At 38.4% G+C, this 18,167-nt stretch overlaps 1 protein-coding gene across 1 annotated transcript in view; it reads right to left on the minus strand.

The window, feature by feature from the left end:
- Positions 1–15,224, minus strand: part of LOC117663851 (complement receptor type 1-like) — a 99,802-nt gene extending 84,578 nt beyond the window's left edge. The window contains exons 1-7 of the mRNA XM_087890669.1: positions 14,889–15,224; positions 10,180–10,371; positions 5,097–5,193; positions 4,040–4,125; positions 2,340–2,537; positions 1,096–1,192; positions 258–343 (exon numbers count right to left, since the gene is read on the minus strand). Coding sequence (XP_087746795.1) covers positions 258–343; positions 1,096–1,192; positions 2,340–2,537; positions 4,040–4,125; positions 5,097–5,193; positions 10,180–10,371; positions 14,889–14,964 — 832 coding nt within the window. The 5' untranslated portion in view covers positions 14,965–15,224. The remainder of the gene's footprint in view (positions 1–257; positions 344–1,095; positions 1,193–2,339; positions 2,538–4,039; positions 4,126–5,096; positions 5,194–10,179; positions 10,372–14,888) is intronic.
- Between the last annotated feature and the right edge of the window lie 2,943 nt (positions 15,225–18,167).

The raw sequence follows: 18,167 nt of genomic DNA on the forward strand, positions 1-18,167 counted from the left end.
TTGTTTTCTCTTGTAGTGAAGTGTTTGCGTACTTAACGTGATTCACATTCTTTGCAGTATTTCTTCACTTTATGTTACTGCTTTTATTTTTATTTTATAATTTTCACTTCGTTTAGGAACATTGGATATGTATACCAGTCAGATACTGGTGGAAAGAGTACAGTAAATGCTAGGCAGACTGAATTTTTGCTATTAGAAAGTTAAATGTAAAAGCACCAAAAGAAACCTAATAAGCTTAAAATAAAGTATCATCTTACGTTCACAAACTGGAAGCTCTCTATTCCAGTCAACTTTGCCTGATTTCAAAACACACTGAAGGGTAGACCCACCTATTATTCTGAACCTAAAAGGGGAAAAAGACCTTATTATTAAAACTATATAGAATATTTAAGATTAAACCATGGATTGTTCAGTTGCAATTTCTTCCCAGCAATGACGGTTATAATTTTTGCCATCTTAGCAAATATTTTATAATTCAATTCCATGTCTTAACATAATGATTTTGAAACAACATACAATTCATAAGTGTCAAATTTACACCCAAATATTCTACCTTTTTCTCAACCTTGGAACTTGTTTTATTCATAAATTCTATTTGATTTTGCATCTTCTTATTTTTATTAACATCTTTGGCTTCTGTTTAATAAACTTAAAGCCAGCTAATGTGCCAAATTCTTTTAATTGAATTAAATTAAAAAGCCAGGATTGAACTCCAGGCTTTGAGCAGAGTTTGTCCGCAATACTGCACTTTATCCACCAGGGCTCTCATTCACTCAACAGGCTGAGTCCAAACCAAACAAATTGTATTATGATATACAGAAATGTAGGAACCCAGTCAGTATAGAACTGGTCCGTGTCTTCTTTTAAGAATCCCTAGAAACATATTCTAAAAACCTGATAAGGTGCTACATACCAGAAATGTTCACCTTCAAACCAATGTCAAAGCTTCATATCCCACCCCATGACTGCCACTATAAACTATGTTTCCTGCTCCACATCTCCAAGTAGATATAATAATGTTACACATATGATTTCACTACCAAGAATGAAGAAGCCACACATGGAAAGATCCTCAAGAAATGATCTCTAACTTACCCATAATCACAAGCAAGAGTTACTTTCTCGCCAAGTCCGAAGTCATTTGCAAATAGTATTTTGCCATTTTTTATAAGTGGAACGGGACATCTCTTTCCTAAAAGATTGGAACTGATGTTATCATGGGCCTTTGCCATTCTTACAATAAAATGAACACAGAAAATAGTCTCTTTCTGGTGATTGAATGAATTGACTAATCTAATCATTGGTCTGCAGAAAATCCTCAGTATGAAAGAAACTTTCAATTTGGGCGTGAAAAGTTGACGTGGATACAAACAGTTCTTCTGTCTCTGAGAGTCAGTGTGTCATCGATTGCACAGGTTGAGGGACTGTACTTTTATCTCATGTTCTTTCCAATAAGTTATGGCATTATATATCTCTGTCTCCATTATAAAGGTGTACAAATACTTCGTCCTATTTTTCTGTTTAGGTAGAGAAATACCTCTGAAATGATGATCCCACGGGACACAAATTGTCTAGTAATACGCTAGAACTCTGGTTCATCCTCAGTGAGTAAATGTGGTGGTCCATAGTTCATTTTACATTTACAAGCAAACCTCAGTTATCAACAATAATTGGGACCGGAATTTTCTACCTCTAAGCAATATAGTTGTAAGGTACAACATCATGTGACTGTATTTTTTTAGTGATGGCAATTCTGTCAGTCCCCATTGTTGTTAGTTGAGAATTGTGAGTCATTAAGCAAGGATTTCCTCATGACTCTTTGCGGGCTACCAACAAGCATAATCAGTAGGGGAGCTGGCAAGAAATTGTGAGTCATAGACAGCTTGCAAGCAACCGGCAGGGAGGTAAGTAATTGTTGCTTCTCTGACACAAGTACAGCCACTGTTGGTGGCCACTCCTAGGAGTAGGAAGGCACACAAGTCACTTTGCTCATCCCCACTCCTTCCCTCCCAATTTACTTTCCTCCCTTTGGAAAGAAGACTTTGCATGGCCAGCAGCTCCCTCATAAAGGTTCAAGTTGTCAGCAGTGGGGGAAAATGATGGTGAAGCTCAGCTGGAGGTGGCAGAGTGCAGGGAAGCCAGGATGGTAGGCCACAGGGAGGTCCAAAGACAGTTGGCACTGGGGAAGTTGAAATAAGCCCTCCAGGTTTAAATATGTGTGCATTGTCAAGAGGCTGATTAACGGATTCCAGCAAAAAAATACTTAACAAATGGGAAAAAAAAGAAAAGAAACAATTTTACAGTCTGAAAGTAAGGAAAACGACATAAAATTCCATTACTTGTGCATACAGGTGAAGGCAAATTCCACTTTCCATCTACACCATTTTCTGCTACTATACATGTAATAGTAGAATTTCCAATAAGGGAGTAATCAGCATCACACCGATAGATGACTGTCCAGCCAGCATCATATGTATCTGAAGGACTGGGATCATATCTTCCATTAGCAATTATAGGAGGACGAGCACAAGGAATACCTGGAGAAAAAAAATTCAACAAATTCAACTAGGTTACCATTCGGATTTTCTCATGGTATAAATATTTAGCTGCTTGAATTTCTTGAATTCATCAAATAAATGCACATCTTTGGAATTCTTTCTACTATCAACCAGAATACCATACTCATTTTTCTAGTTCCAGGGACAACATTCCTATCTAATAAATATTTCCTGTCCAGATTCTGGTTAGGATTTCTTCATAACGTTATTATCAAAGTGGCCTTCCTCGTTAGGATCTCTTCCATATGCAAGTTTAAACTAGAAAAAGTACATTCTTCCTATGGAAGTAACGTGGAGGTTACCCATCTCTTGACAGAATACAGCAAAAGTATATACTTCATTGAGAAAAGTGATACGACTGACTACATTGCATGGCAGCTGATGCTCACAATAGAAGAATCCTAGACTGAAAGTTTGCCTGTTTACATTGTGCTAATGTGCCTTGATCTAAAAATTAATTTAAAGAGGCAGGATTCGATGCAAGGTTGTGATTTCAAAAAGGATTCATTCATAAATTATATTGGGAAAGCATTAAAATGCTTACAGTTGCTTATATTGTGGCAGAATGCAATGCTAATAGCAGGAACAATAGTTTCTTTAGTGGACATGAATCATGCCAAGGTTAAAACTGGTTATTTTCAAAAGTTCCTGATTCCATTGCAATAACTTTTTTCAATATTTTCTCCTATACTTAAACCAAAGATATTAAAAATTAGGAAAAGGCAGCATATGGTGGCTTCCTGCATCCATTTTTTTCCTCTTTGTGTAGATCGGAACCACATTAGCTCTTCTCCAGTCTTCTAGTCATTCCCCTATGCTCAGGAGCTATGAAAGACTATATTCAGTGGTTCCAAGATTATGCCTGCCAGCTCCTTCAGAAGCCTGAATTTAATCTAGTTGGTAAAATGTCTGTGGTCAGTCATCCAGACCATTGTTTTTTCAAAGATGATTTTTCAAAAGGAATCTGGACTGATTTTTCCCCTGAGGAAGAAGAACAAAATGTTTCACTTCTCATCCAAGAATTGATGAAACTGATGAAGCTTCTTGGATGAGAAGCAAAACGTTTTGTTCTTCTTGCTCAGGGGAAAAAAGATTCAGTTACCTTTTGAAATAGCATGTTTGAGACAATCCATCTGGTCCTTTGAACTTGAACTCATCTACAGTGGCTATGTAGTATATCCAGGTTACGGTTGTCTGAAAGATGGTTTTTCAAAAGACAACTGGACTGTCTTTGTTTGTGCTTGAAGATGTCTCATTTCTCATTCAAAAAGCTTGGGTGAGGCGAAGTTTCAGAACTGAAGCAGCTTCTTGGATGAGAAGTGAGACATCTTCAAGCACAATCAAAGAAAGTCCAGTTGCCTTTTGAAAAAGCACCTTTGGGATATTCAACTAAAAGCTAAGCAGACTGAACTTTTGCTATTAAGCTAAACGTAAAAACACTAGAAGAAGCTTAATAAGCTTAAAATAAAATATCATCTTACGTTCGCAAACTGGAAGTTCTCTATTCCAGTCAACTCTGCCTGATTTCAAAACACATTGACGAGTAGCGCCACCTATTATTCTGAACCTAAAGGGAAGAAAAGTCTTATTGATTTTTTTAGTTGCAATTTCTAAAATAAGCCACAACAGATTGGGTTCACAGAACATGCTGACTCAAACCAAACAAATTATATTATGATGTACTAAAATGTAGGACTCCAACCATTATAATACTTTGGTATTTATTTGTCTAGTAAGAATTTCTAGAAGCATATTCTGAGAACTTGATAGATGCTGTATATAAGAAGTGTTCATCTTCAAACTTGTAGCAAAGCTTTATACCTACATCACTCTGGCTGGTCTAAATCTTGCTCTCCTCTCTCCATTCCACATTCCCAAACAGATACAGCAAAGTTACTTTGTTGTACAAAGTTATGTTAAAAAGACTTTAGGAAGTCACATATATAACTTCTGAGGATACTAGCACAGTAGAAATGTGATCTATTTCAGTCCCAAACTTCAAATCTTGACCCTTTTCCTTTCACCTTATAGAGCCAGTGGTCTGTAGCTGGTCCTTTCTTGGTTTGAAAATAATTTATTACATCAAGCTAGCAAGAAATGTAGGTTAAGATAAACAGGGCCAATTAAGTTCAACTTCCTACAAGTTGGACCTAATTTAATATCCATTTGTAAGGCATGATAGCAATTTGCAATGCTGACAAAATAGGCAGATAAAGACAGCACCAGAGTTTCTTCCAGTTGATTCTGTCACCTCAAAACCCAGGATGATTAACAAACACCTACTGACGTAATGGCAGAATTTTACTGAGTTACATATAAATGATGCCTTTAAATCATTTCTGCAGATTTCTGCAAATCTGTTTTAAGTTACTTTGAAAGATGTATACCTTTCAAAGTAACTATATGTTATAATTATTTATAGGAATATACTGTCGATAATTATATAGTTCATAATTCAGATTTTATTACCACTATTTTTTGTCCATTGTCTCCAAAGATATTTTTACAATTTGCTTCAACAAATAATCTCTAATTTACCCATAATGACAACCAAGGGTTATTTCTTCACCAAGCCGGAGGTCATCTGAACTTACTATTTGGCCATTTTCTATATGTGGAATGGGACATCGCTTTCCTAAAAGATTGGAACTGATGTTATCATGTGTCCTTGTGAGACTTACAACAAAATAAACACTTGTAGAAAATTGTATTATTCTAGCTTTATACTTCTCCATATTATATTATAGTTGTATCTCTCAAGAGTTGTTTTGCAATGCAGAGCTGCTTGGTAAACTATCCTCAGCTTCTCTACGTATCTGTTCACTTCAATGACTGTTCATGGACTTACGTATGAAAATAATTAAAAGTAGTTTATGAAGCAGCTGCATGAATTGGAAAAAAACTTGGATGCTACTGAGTCAAAGTCTTTCAAACATTATCCGTGTATATTAAAATCTCTTGAAATTATAATTATATAGTAACAATAAAAATAATTACTGACATAATTATAATTACCATATATTTCAGCGTATAAGACGCACTCCCCCCCAAATAAGTGGGTGAAATTGTCTCTGTGTCTTATACAGCAAATGTTGCCAAAGGCCCCCACCCTTTGGCCTCTGCCTCCCAGCAATTTACCTCTTTGCAGCAAACAACCTGGTCAGCTTCAGCACAGCCTGATTTAGCACAAGCAGTTCCCGGAATACCAATGATCAGCTGTTCCAGGCTGCAGGGATCGCCACTGCCTTTCGGAGCCATCGCTGCTGCCACCTATCTCTGCCTCTGCATGTTTCAGCCTCTGTGCATCCCATTTTCAGCCCGTTCCAGGCGGCAATCAGATGGGATGCACGGAGGCTGAAAATGGAGCCTGCATAAATGGGATGCACGGAGGCAGAAAATGGAGTGTGCAGAGGCGGAGATAGGTGGCAGCAGCGATAGGTGGCAGCGGAAATGGGCGCTGATGGCTCCGATGGGCAGTGGCAATCCCCACAGCCTGGAACAGCTGATTGTCGGTATTCCGGGAGCTGCTTGTGCTAAATCAGGCTGTGCTGAAATTGACCAAGCTGTTTGCTGCAAGGAGGCACATTGCTGGGAGGCAGATTTTTTTTTCTTGTTTTTCTCCTCTAAAGCTAATGTGCGTTTAAAAATACACCAAAAAATACGGTACATATGAATAATATGGGGTTACACGCTTAAAAAGACAACAAACTAAACAAACTAAAAACTTTAAAACAGACAATAAAACACTGGAACTATTGATTCCAAACATTATTTTTCAATTGTTAAACCATAAACTAAACCTACGCAACACAGAATGGAATTCTTCAAACTTATCTCTGTTTTGACACAAAGCCAATTCAAAGGTCAGGTGTTGAAAAATGTCATTAAGCCAATTGTTTTCTAATATATAAACATCCTTCCATGTCTACACAATTATCTTTTTTGGAAAAGACCAAGCAGAGCATGCAAACTAATCTTTGTAGATGAAAACAATCCTAATTTGGAGGATATATTTTACAAGATCATTAAACCACTTTCATTCTTAACTTCCTTCTGAGTCACTCTTCATCACAATAATAATATTTAAACAATAAGTAATTATTATTGGTATATCTAGATCATGTATAGCAGGAAAATTGTTTTTCAAAATTATTACATCTCCATCATAAAATGAATGGTATCAATATTTTTACAATATTTGTTCATTAGCACAATAACCCACCTCTTCTCAGTTATTTTGCTTACCTCAAGTTTTTAAATCATATGAAACATATTCAGTGCTAACATTTTTTAAACCTGAAGACATGATTGGACAATAGAGGAGAGTCTAATTCTCCATTTCAAATTTCTTGAACACTTATTTTTATATTCTTTAAAAAATCTTGATGTTAATAAATTGTGGGTTTATTCAATGCCTCTGGAATTTCCAAAGTCTGTATGGCATCAGAGCCAAGCAATGAATACATCAAAAGCTTTTATTCTATGTGTTATATTCCTTCTACAGAATGTCAGAAGTGACCATAGTTTCTAAAATAAAAGTGTGACCAAGTATTTTAAGCAAAATATTCCAAATTTTTAATTTCTAATGATAATGAAAATAAAAAATTAATTTCTGTCCCGTAAGGCCCAATTACTTCTGATCAATATCAAAGGCTTAATTACTAATATATTTTGAATCAGGGATTAAAAAATGCTAAATAGTAAGTTGAGCCAACAATGGGTAGTAGTCAAAATAATTTTAATACCAGATTGCTATTAATAAGTTAGTCCTTTAAAATCATAAAAATTAAAATCACCATAATTGTATAAAAGCTTAACTTTAAGAAATCCTGGTTACTTGTTCCTTCCATGAATATTTCACTGTTAATTTATCAATCTGTTTAAAATATTTAAATGGAACCAACTACCTTGGTGCAATATTAATGCTCTCAGAAACAGAGATATCTTCAACCACAAGTTAATATCCTCACTCATCTGGGAAATTTAAATTGCAAAACTCCTATCTACTAGACAGGATATTTTCCCAAGAATAATAATCCCCAGGTATTTCATAGATTCTGAAGTACTTGTATAAATGAAGCTTAATTTTTATGTCTATCTCTTAGGACTTTTTTATCAATAAATATAATATTAAACTTATTTCAATTTATTGAATTAAATTTATTGAATACCCATATTGTGCAATTTGTACATTTTAAGGATCTCTATCCACTCCTCCCCCTTAATGTATTAACTTGAAACAGGATACCATCTTTCTCCAAAAATATGACCTACCCTGAAAGTAAAGCCTAGCTTATTTTTTTGGGGGGTGGGCCTAATATAAGGCTTACCCCAATAAGCCCTAGTGAAGGGCGTGAGCATGGCCAGCACAGGAGGCAGCCCTTCCCTTCCCCGGTCACCTCATGGCTGCTCAGCCCCTTAATCGGGGCCTGCAGATCAGCTGAGCCAGCTGTTGTGGTCCGCCAGCAGCCTGTGGAGGTGGCAGCAGAATCGGACAATAACAAGACTGGGGTGGAACATGGGCCAGTCCTGGAGTCTGGGGAAGGCTCAGACAAGGGCTCTGCATCGGAGGCAGAGATGGGGCCAGGGCCATCTGGGAGTGTTGCGCAGACTCTGGAGCCCCCAGAGTCGGACAGCAGAGAGGCAGAGGAACAGGTTCCTAGTGCACGCATGCGCAGAGCTGCCAGTAGGCAAGAGCAGCTAAAGCAAAAGGGACAACTCGGGAGTAAGGCCAGGAGATGATTGGCCCCTCCCATAAGGCTTAAAAGAGAAACAAAAGCACTTGGGCCTTTTGCAGGAAAGCAACGTTGCTAACTTTGTTTCCAGTCGGCATCTCTTGTTTGTTTCTCAACTCCGTGGGGCTTTGCCAAGTAAGGCCTTTGGCAGGGGGTCAAAGAAGATAAAGGTTGGTGATTATCCTGAAGGACTTCTGAAGAACTTTTTTGCAACTAATTGGGACACAGCTGGGAATGAATATAATTCTCAGCTGTTACAATAAAATAGGTTTTTTTGGCACTAATTGTTTATTGTAATGACTCAGTAAGCCTAGGTCACAACACCTGCAAGGGCCAGGAGCTACCTCTCGTTCTGTCTCTCCAGGCACCTGGAGATGTTTCTTGTGCACGCTTGCCACCTCCAGCCCTGCCCTGCCCTGTGCAAGTTCCGTGGCGGCCCTGTAGTGGGACGGAGCAGGGAGGGGGAAATTGCCCCTTCATCCTTTGCACCCCAAAACCCCATCTTCCCTGACCACTGAGCCCCTGGCCTGCACCCCTCTTGCTGGAGCAAGATGTGCAAACTCAATGTTACCCACGGAGGTCTTCCAGTGCAAGCACGGCCACTTTTGCCACCAATTGCAGCCACAAAAGCAGGAGGAGGCCAAGCGAACCATCTCATACTTGTACATAAGGGGGGGGGGAAATAAGACACCCCCCCCAGCCATTTTTTGGGGAGTCAAAAGAAAATAAGACCCGGTCCTATTTTCAGGGAAACACAGTAGTAAACAATTATCTCTTTGTCACACATAAGGTAATGGGGGAATAAAAAATAATTTTCTGCATTATTGTCCAAAGATTGGATAACCATTTATTCAGGATGATACAAGGATTTCTAGCTTGGCTCTTGGACTAGAAGATCCCCAAGATTGCTTCCAGCTCTATGATTCCATTATTGTAATATTGTTATATTTTTTGGTTAAAGTTCAGTTAAATCTTCTTGTTTGCCAACATGTGGAAATGGCAGACCTTTGTCATCTTTGCCTGCTTGCTTGTCTGGAGTTTGGGACAACTCACCATGGCCAACTCATGACAGGACAACTCGCCACAGGACAAGAGTTACAGTAATATCAAAGAAATGGTGGAATAGAATCATTAAAGAAAGAATGCAAAAGGAGGGACAAAATAAAATGTGACAGCAAACATTAAAATAATTTTTAATTATTTTAAATAAATTGAATTGAACTGTTCTGCAGCAAGTTCTCCCATGGTGAGTTGGCTGCAGCAAGTTGTCTGATGCTCTTGCCTGCATTCTCTCCGCTGGGCTCATCATCCCAGCCACATCCAGGGGGAGGCACCATGGAAAGGTTCTAAAGCCTGGCAGGGCTGTCTGTGACATGCTGTAACCCAATACTGATGGGATCCTTCTTTCACGCACCACTTAGAGCTTTTCACACTGCCAAGACCTCCTTATGCAAAAAATGGCTGGAGCTGGCTTCTTGAAAAAAATTCTTCAACTCTAGATGTTCTTGGAACTTTTTCTGGCTTTAACTTCTTGATTGCCATTTTAACTTCATCCTCCATTACAAACTTACTAAAATAACTTTTATGTTTTCTTCTGTACTGTACGTTCATTTTGCTAAGCAATTTTTAATTTCTAAAAAAGAAATCATATTTTTTATTTGAATTATTAAAACTTTGCATTATACTTTTTGTTTGGTAAAAATATCCTTTGTTAAATTCTCATGATCCAATAATCAGAAGAATTTTCAGTTACTGTTTTATTCCAAATACCATAAGTTATAGGCTGGAAATTAAATGTACAACTTTAAATCTGACAATTTTGAAGAGCTGAACGTATTTCACTCAACACTGCATAGCAGCCACTGTTGTTGACAAAAGATACTTACCTTGACAAAGTGTAGGAAGTTCTGACCACTTATTAGTGTCAAGACATGTCATCCTAGGAATTGTTCCAGGTATAATTTCATGACCTGTGATGCACTGTAAACGCAGAACAGTTCCAGTTGGAGAGGTATGTGGTAGGACTTCTCCTGTTCTAAGTGAAGAATGGGGAGGTAGAACTGGATTTGGGCAATCACCTGTGGGTAAAGAAACACGAGGAAGCTCTGAAGTAGACCACAGAGATAAAGGTTATTACAGTACCAAAGCCCAACCATAAATAAAATCTTAACCATAGATTTCCCCCCTGAAAATCTGTCCCAGGTGAAAGACCCTCACTTGATCTTTCAGGTCTTCTAATGATGCACTCAGCATTTATTTATTTATTTTATTTTTATTTATTTATTTTATCAGGCATGTATTAGATAACAGATATATGTATAAACATAATTATGAATACATGAAATGGATACAAATAAAAGGGACCATTAAGACAGGGACGGTAGGCACACTGGTGCACTTATGGACATCCCTTAAAGACTTCTTAGGAATGGGGTGAGGTCGACAGTAGACAGTCTAAGGTTAAAGTTTTGGGGGTTTGGGGAAGAAACTACAGAATCAGGCAATGTATTCCAGGCATTAACAACTCTGTTACTGAAATCGTATTTTCTGCAATCAAGTTTGACTCAGTTTACCATAAGTTTGTATCTATTATGTGCTTGTGTATTGTTGTGATTGAAGCTGAAATAGTCATTGACAGGTAAGACATTGTAGCAGATAATTTTATGTACTAAGTTTAGGTTGGACTGAAGACGGTGAAGTTCTAAACTGTCTAATCCCAAAATTTCAAATCTGGTGGCATAAGGTATTCTGTTGCGAGCAGAGGAGTGGAGGACTCTTCTCATGAAATATCTCTGGACTCATTCAATTGTAATAATGTCCGATATGCAGTGTGGGTTCCAGACAGTTGAGCTGTATTCAAGAATTGGTCTAGCAAAAGTTTTGTATGTCCTAGTTTGCAGTTCCATATTACCGGAGAAGAAGCTACGCAAGATTAGATTAACAACTTTTAATGCCTTTTTGGAAATGATGTTACAGTGAGCTCTGGCATTTAGATCATTTGAGATGAGTACTCCAAAGTCCTTGAGTGAGGGTCGTCTGTGAGGTTGTATCCACCCAGCTTGAATTTTGTGTTCTGATTTATTTATTTTTTTTGCTAATGTGTAAGACAGAACATTTGTTGGTTGAGATTTGCCAAACAAGTTGCCAATTGTTTGACCATTCTGACAGATAGTCAAGGTCTTTTTGTAATCATCATTTTTGTAATCATCATTGTAACTGAGTCTGCTCATCCTGTTACTGACCATCCTCTTCTTTTTTTTTCCACTTTTCCCAGCACCAGAGTTTTCTTTAGAGATTTACCTCTTCACAGTTCAGTCATGTGAACAGGAAAATTTGAGTTCTATAATTGTACATATCAAGACAGCAAAAATCATCCAATCCTTAGCAGTTCTTAACAATAGGTGAATACAACCACAGATGAACAACAATACATGCATATCACACCACGTTATCATTTATTTTACAAAATGAAAGCCAAAATGGAAAATAATCCATGTGTGAAAAATTAAGTAGACTCTTATTGTTTCCATAGGTAGGAAGAGAGGCTATCAATCAGGTGCTTCTAATCAAGCACCCTTGATCAAGTGTGATTGCTTCTATAAAATCTGATAAAGTCATGCAGAGAAGAATTACTTCAGGTTATTGCTGCTAAATATGGTTCTACAAAATATTGCATCATGGGGTATTCTTACTTTTTCACACATGGTTTCTCTGTTTTGGATTTCTTTTTGTAAAATAAATGATGACATAGTGTCTCTTGACTTTCAGTTGGTGTTTGCAGTCTGTTATTTTTATTTTTATTTTTTCTTTTCTTAATCCTATACAAACAATTTAAAATAAGAGTAGGGTAAAATACAGTAGTTATATGATAAAATACAATATAATTTAATACATAAATATGTAAAATAGAATAAAATGACATAAAATTATATTTTGGTGTCACCCTTACAATCTACCCCAATCAGTCCCATGTATGCAGATCTCAACCAAACCATTTTGTTTAAGTGCTGGGTTAAACGTTATTTTCAGGTTCTGGCCACACATAAGGTAAGTTGTTTTGATACGGAGATCCCAATGGGTCATTCGTTTGGTATATAGACCAAGGTACCTGTCTCTCACCCCCTTATACAAGCAACAATCAAATAGGATGTGAGCCAGGTCTTCTACCTCTGCCACTCCGCAAATACAGAGATGCTAATTGTAGGGTATAGAATGGAATCTCCCATATCTGACCATTGTGTCAAGTTGTTTGAATCTCACTCGCGAAAATATCTCCCTAAGATGTTTTGGCAATTGTAACTTCAAATAGCTTCTACTTGAAAAGTACATTTGTATTTGCTTAGCCATTTCAAGTTACCCATCTTACTAAGGATAGCTATATCATTTTGTGCTTCTATATCCTTAATACTTTGGGCACCTCTTTTTTTGAATTGTTCTCCTGTTACACAAGAGACAGGAAGGCCACAGCTTCTTACAAAATTTGTTAGTTTGGTGATCCACGAGATTTGTGATTGTAATTTTGTTTACTCTAGTAGACATAACTTGGGGAGTCTATCAGTCTCCATTTCATTGACTTTGCACCAGTAGTTATATGCTCTAATTTTGGATAGTGCATGAATTGCATGAATTCCCAATTCAGCTCTAACTGATGCAGCAGATGTTCTTGGATCTACACCCAGAATACATCTCAAATGCTGGGACTGTGTTTGTTCTAGGACTGTGGTTGAATATAGACCACAAACCTCTGCTCCATACAAGAGCATAGGGGTAAGCTTTAGCTTAGCTTTATATGCTTTAATTAATGGGGCTAGGGACCATGGGTAGCTATGGTTCTTTAGTTTAAGCAGTAAATTCAAACAGGTTTTTGCTCTAAGTGTACTCTGTTGAAGATGGCAAGCCCAAGATCCAGTCTTGGAAAAAGTTACACCTAAGTATACAAAGGTGTTAACCTGTTGAGTTGGTTCAACATCTAATTGCCACCTATCAGTAGTGGGTTCCTCCTGGTTCCGCCTGGTTCCACCGAGCCAGTAGCAGTGACGATATTACGTCACCGAACCGATTCTCTTTGTTCGGGAGCTGGGCCTTCCCACCCCACCCGCGTTATTCTTACCTTTTATTTGGCCCCGCCCCCAATCTATTTGCTGCCTCCCGAGTCCCAGCTGATGGCTAGAACGAAAAAAACTGTTTAAACTTTTGCTGCAGGGCTTCAAAGGGCCGCCCTACAGCTGATCAATGTTAAAAGGCAGTGTGGTAGTAGACCGGTGCCTCCAAAAACAAATGAGTAGACCGGTGCCTCCAAAAACAAATGAGTAGACCGGTGCCTCCAAAAACAAATGGGTAGACCGGTGCCTCCAAAAACAAATGGGTAGACTGATGCCTCCAAAAACAAATGGGTAGACCGGTGCCTCCAAAAACAAATAAGTAGACCAGTGCCTCCAAAAACAAATGGGTAGACTGATGCCTCCAAAAACAAATGGGTAGACCGGTGCCTCCAAAAACAAATGAGTAGACCAGTGCCTCCAAAAACAAATGAGTAGACCGGGATGCTCGAAAAACAAATGGGTAGACCAGGACGCTCCAAGAACAAATGGGTAGACTGGTACAGCTCTGCAAGTAGTTAAAAGCCTGGTAGACCAGTACCTCTGCTAAATCCTAAAGAATTGTCACATGACCATCAAGCCATGCCCACAAAATAAGCCACGCCCACAGAACCGGTAGTAAAAAAATTTAGAACCCATCCCTGCCACCTATGGTTCTGATGATGTTTTCCAAACACAATTATTTTTTATTTAGTTTTATTAATGATTAGGGAGTTATCCTGGCAATAAGAGCTAAATCTTCTTAATAGCCTATGTAATCCTACTAATGAATATGATAATAAAATCATATCATCAGCATAAAGCAAGCTGTTACAGTAAGTATTTAGGATCATCAGCATGTGTACCATGGGATCCTTCATTAACCCTGGCAAGTCATTGACATATAAACTAAATAATAATGGGGCCAGGATACACACTTGCCTTACCCCTTTATTTGTGTGAATCCTGTTATTCAGAGTTAACCCCATACTGCACCCTCAAATAGGTACTTGTGTAAAGGGTTTTAATCAAAGCCAGCAGTCTAGGTTCTATTTTAACAGATGTCAGTTTACTCCATAGTACTTCTCTGTTTACCATATCAAATGCTGCTGTAAGTCTGACCTATGATTCTGTCCTGGACTGGTTAACTTGAGCCCATCTTCAAAATGCTGAGAACTGAGTTCTCAATTATATTGACAGGACCAGCATAGAAATAAAATAGCCCTTTAGTACAGAGAACACAATTTTAATATTCCACCCACACTGGAAGGAATTGAGCAGTGAGAGAATGGATGAACTCCAAGCAATGTTAGCCTTGCCCTCCAAAGAGTCCTGGTAAGCACAAAATAAAGCAAAGTATAAAAAGCTGTTTTAAAAAAAGTGGGACCATGGCTTGAGGAAGCCTCAGTTCTCTCTCAGAAAACAGTTAACCTCCCAGAAGCCAGGTCAACCCCTTTTCTTTCAGAAACCAAAAGCAAACCCCCAAAAGCAAACCCCCAAACCCTCATTTTACTTACTTTGAACTTCAGACAAGGACAACAGCAGCAAGATCCAAGCTAGGAGCCCAGTCTGGTTGCAAGATAATGCCATCATTGGAGTGGCAGTAGAGAAATCTCCGATCTTCAGAACTCCAAGAAGAATATTGGCAGCTTCGGACAGAGCAAAAATTTCCACAGCCAAGGCCCAAACGGCAAAATGTGATGAATGGAGAGAAAAGGAGTGTCTTTATTTTCAATAGGCAGTTGGTGTCTTTTGTTGGTGAGCCAGAGAACTTCCTGGTTCAGAACAAACAAATAAATGTTTTATTTATACAAAGAACTCCAAGGATTAGAAATAAATCCAGACACAGAGTATGTCAAATTTGTGGTGACATAAATTGACAAAGTGACTCACTTCTCGGCAGCGTTCAGAAATAAATGCAAATAAGTTTTTATAATGATTCACACAATTTATACATTGCTTAACTCTAATCAAGTCTAGGAAGCTTACACTTTAAACCAAAAATCAATGAACAGACAGATACAAATCACATATGTCCAGAAAATAAGTGAAACGGAACAACAAAGCAACCTGCTGGGCATCAACAGCCAGCCTTCTCTAAGGCCTGGGTGAATAGCCAGGTTTTCAATTACTTTCAATGATTGTCAGAGTGAGAACCATACATATCTCTGAGGGGTCCTGTTCCTGAGGGCAGAGCCAGGCACTGAGAACACACACTTCCTACTCCCACTGGATTACATTGTTGGATTGAAGCAATCTGGAATGCACTTACTTTGCCTATTTGGATGGGCAGAAGCTATCACAGATAGGCAATCCTTCAAATAATCAGATCCTATCCCATAAAGAAATAAGTGGGAATAAAAAAAAAACTGAACAATATGCTTATTTACAATAATAAAAGATTTTGGTGTGAAACTGATTAAGTCAGTTTCAGAAAGGAGCTACCAACCTATTATTTTTAGGGACATACTTCACTGCAGAGGAAGAAGAGATAGCTTCCTGGAGCATCCTCTCAACCCTGCAAGGTGGGAAAAAAAGAGGGAAAATGGATCGTTGGCAGAAGACATTATACAAGAGAATTGTATTTGAATGAATGTGCAACAAACAGCAATCTTCACAGCTTCTCTCTGGTCATGTGCTTTCCTCACCAGCCATTTTGCTGCAATAACTACATGAAGACTACCTGTAACTGCTTAGTCTTAAAGTTACCAAACAAAGCATAAAGACTCCACCTATACTACAACTTTTATAAGGACTTATGGACTCAGTTTATAACACCACATCTAATAAAATATCCAGGAAATACTGATCTCTTTTACATACATGCCAACCAGCATCTGAATTTCTTGCATCCGACGAGGAGAGCATATCTTTCTCCGTCTGCCCTAGCTACTCTTTGCAGAGGCACCATTGAGAGCGTTTTAACAAACTGCATCACTGTTTGATTTGGTGGCAGCAGTGCCTCAGATAGAAAGTCCATTCAAGGAGTGATAAGGACAGTCAAAAAAATTATAGGAAGCCTGCTTCCTGCTATTCAGGATACTGCTTATAAGCACTATGTGCTTAGAGCTCAAAGGATTGTTAGAGACCCCACACACCCAGGTCACGGTCTGTTTCTGTTGCTCCCCTCTGGGAGGAGGTTTCAAAATATTTCTACCAGGACTACCAGATTCTGTAACAGCTTTGTTCCCTATGCCATCCATCTGGTAAACTTGCAAGATTCATTTTCTCGCCATGTATACATCCAAAGTTGACCGTGTTGTTTCTCTGTGTCATATAATATAAATGCATAATTTTGTATTTATTCATAACCTCTCAGAGATTTCCAATTTCTCTGTTTTATTTGTAGTCATATCACATTTCTGGCTCATCAATGCCTGGTCCAAGATGTTTCTAGAAAGATCCATTGCCAAGCCAAGTTTTTGCCATTTTATAGGAGCCATGGTGGCACAGTGATTAGAATGCAGTATTGAAGGCTAATTCTGCTGACAGCCAGCAATTCAATTCTGATCTGCTCAAGGTTGACTCAGCCTTCCGTCCTGCTGAGGTCAGTAAAATGAGGACCCAGATTGTTGGACGCAATATGCTGACTCTGTAAAACGCTTCGAGAGAGCTGTAAAGCACTATGAAGCAATATATAAGTCTACATGCTATTGCAAAGTGCTATTGCTATACCTGTGCATTTAAGGATTTTTTTTCCTTAGCTAAATAGCTCCCACCCCCCCACCTCCCCACCCCGTTAAATGCTGTTCTTACTTTCAGCTCTTTGTTGGAATAAATTTAATTTTATTTCTGTCTTCTATGGCTGGATTTTTAATTCTGGGTTATATAGAACCTTAGGCTTGTTTGAGGAGTTGAATAGGTTCGATAAGAGGAAAAGGAAACCCTCTTGTTGAGATACCATGGCAATTTTTTTTAAAAAAGTTGAATATACTCAAGCATTTACTTCTGCCTTGATGCTGGTTTTCCCTTCTCATTTGCTGTATATCACTAATATTTATTTATTTATTTTGTTTGTTTGTTTAATATGTCACTCATCTTGCTATCCAAAGTGTTCCATACTGGAAGCAACTATCTGTCTTTCCCTTGCTAGTAGCATATACATAAATCCCAAATCCCCCCCTATTCCAATCTCCAACAAACATTTCTAATTCTACAAGACTAAAGGAAATGAGTTACTCCCACCCTTCTTATTTTAATAAGCTTGCTAATCATCAATAATTGTGAGAGGGCTCTAGGAATCCTAATGGACAACCACTTAAGTATGACTCAGCAGTGTTCTACAACTGCCAAAAAAGCAAACGCAATCCTAGGCTGCATCAACAGAGGGATAGTATCAACAGTGGTGGGTTGCCTCCGGTTCAGACTGGTTTGCAAGAACCGGTAGTAAAACCAGCAGAAGGGCCCGCCCACTGCCCCGGATGTCATCATTGGTGATCTGTGCATGCGCGAGTGAAGCGAGCGTGCATGCGTGATCCCATTGCGAATTGGTAGTAAAGGTAACTAGAACCCACCCTTGAGTATCAAGGTCACATGAAATGTTAGTACTACTGTTATATTGCTCTGGTAAGTCCACACATGGAATACTGAATCCAGTTTTGGTCACCATGATAAAAAAAGACCTTTTGTTGCAGAAAAAAATCAACAAAGATGATTAGGGGGCTGGAGGCTAAAATATATAATGAACAATTGAAGGAACTGGATATATTTAGTCTAATGAAGAGAAGGACTAGGTGTGACTTGATAGCAGTCTTCCAATATTTGAGGGGCTACCATAGAGAAGAGGGGGAAGTCCT

The sequence above is a fragment of the Pantherophis guttatus genome, chromosome 3 (assembly GCF_059756535.1).
Source record: "Pantherophis guttatus breed Tessera chromosome 3, ASM5975653v1, whole genome shotgun sequence".
Classification (NCBI taxonomy): Eukaryota; Metazoa; Chordata; class Lepidosauria; order Squamata; family Colubridae; genus Pantherophis; species Pantherophis guttatus.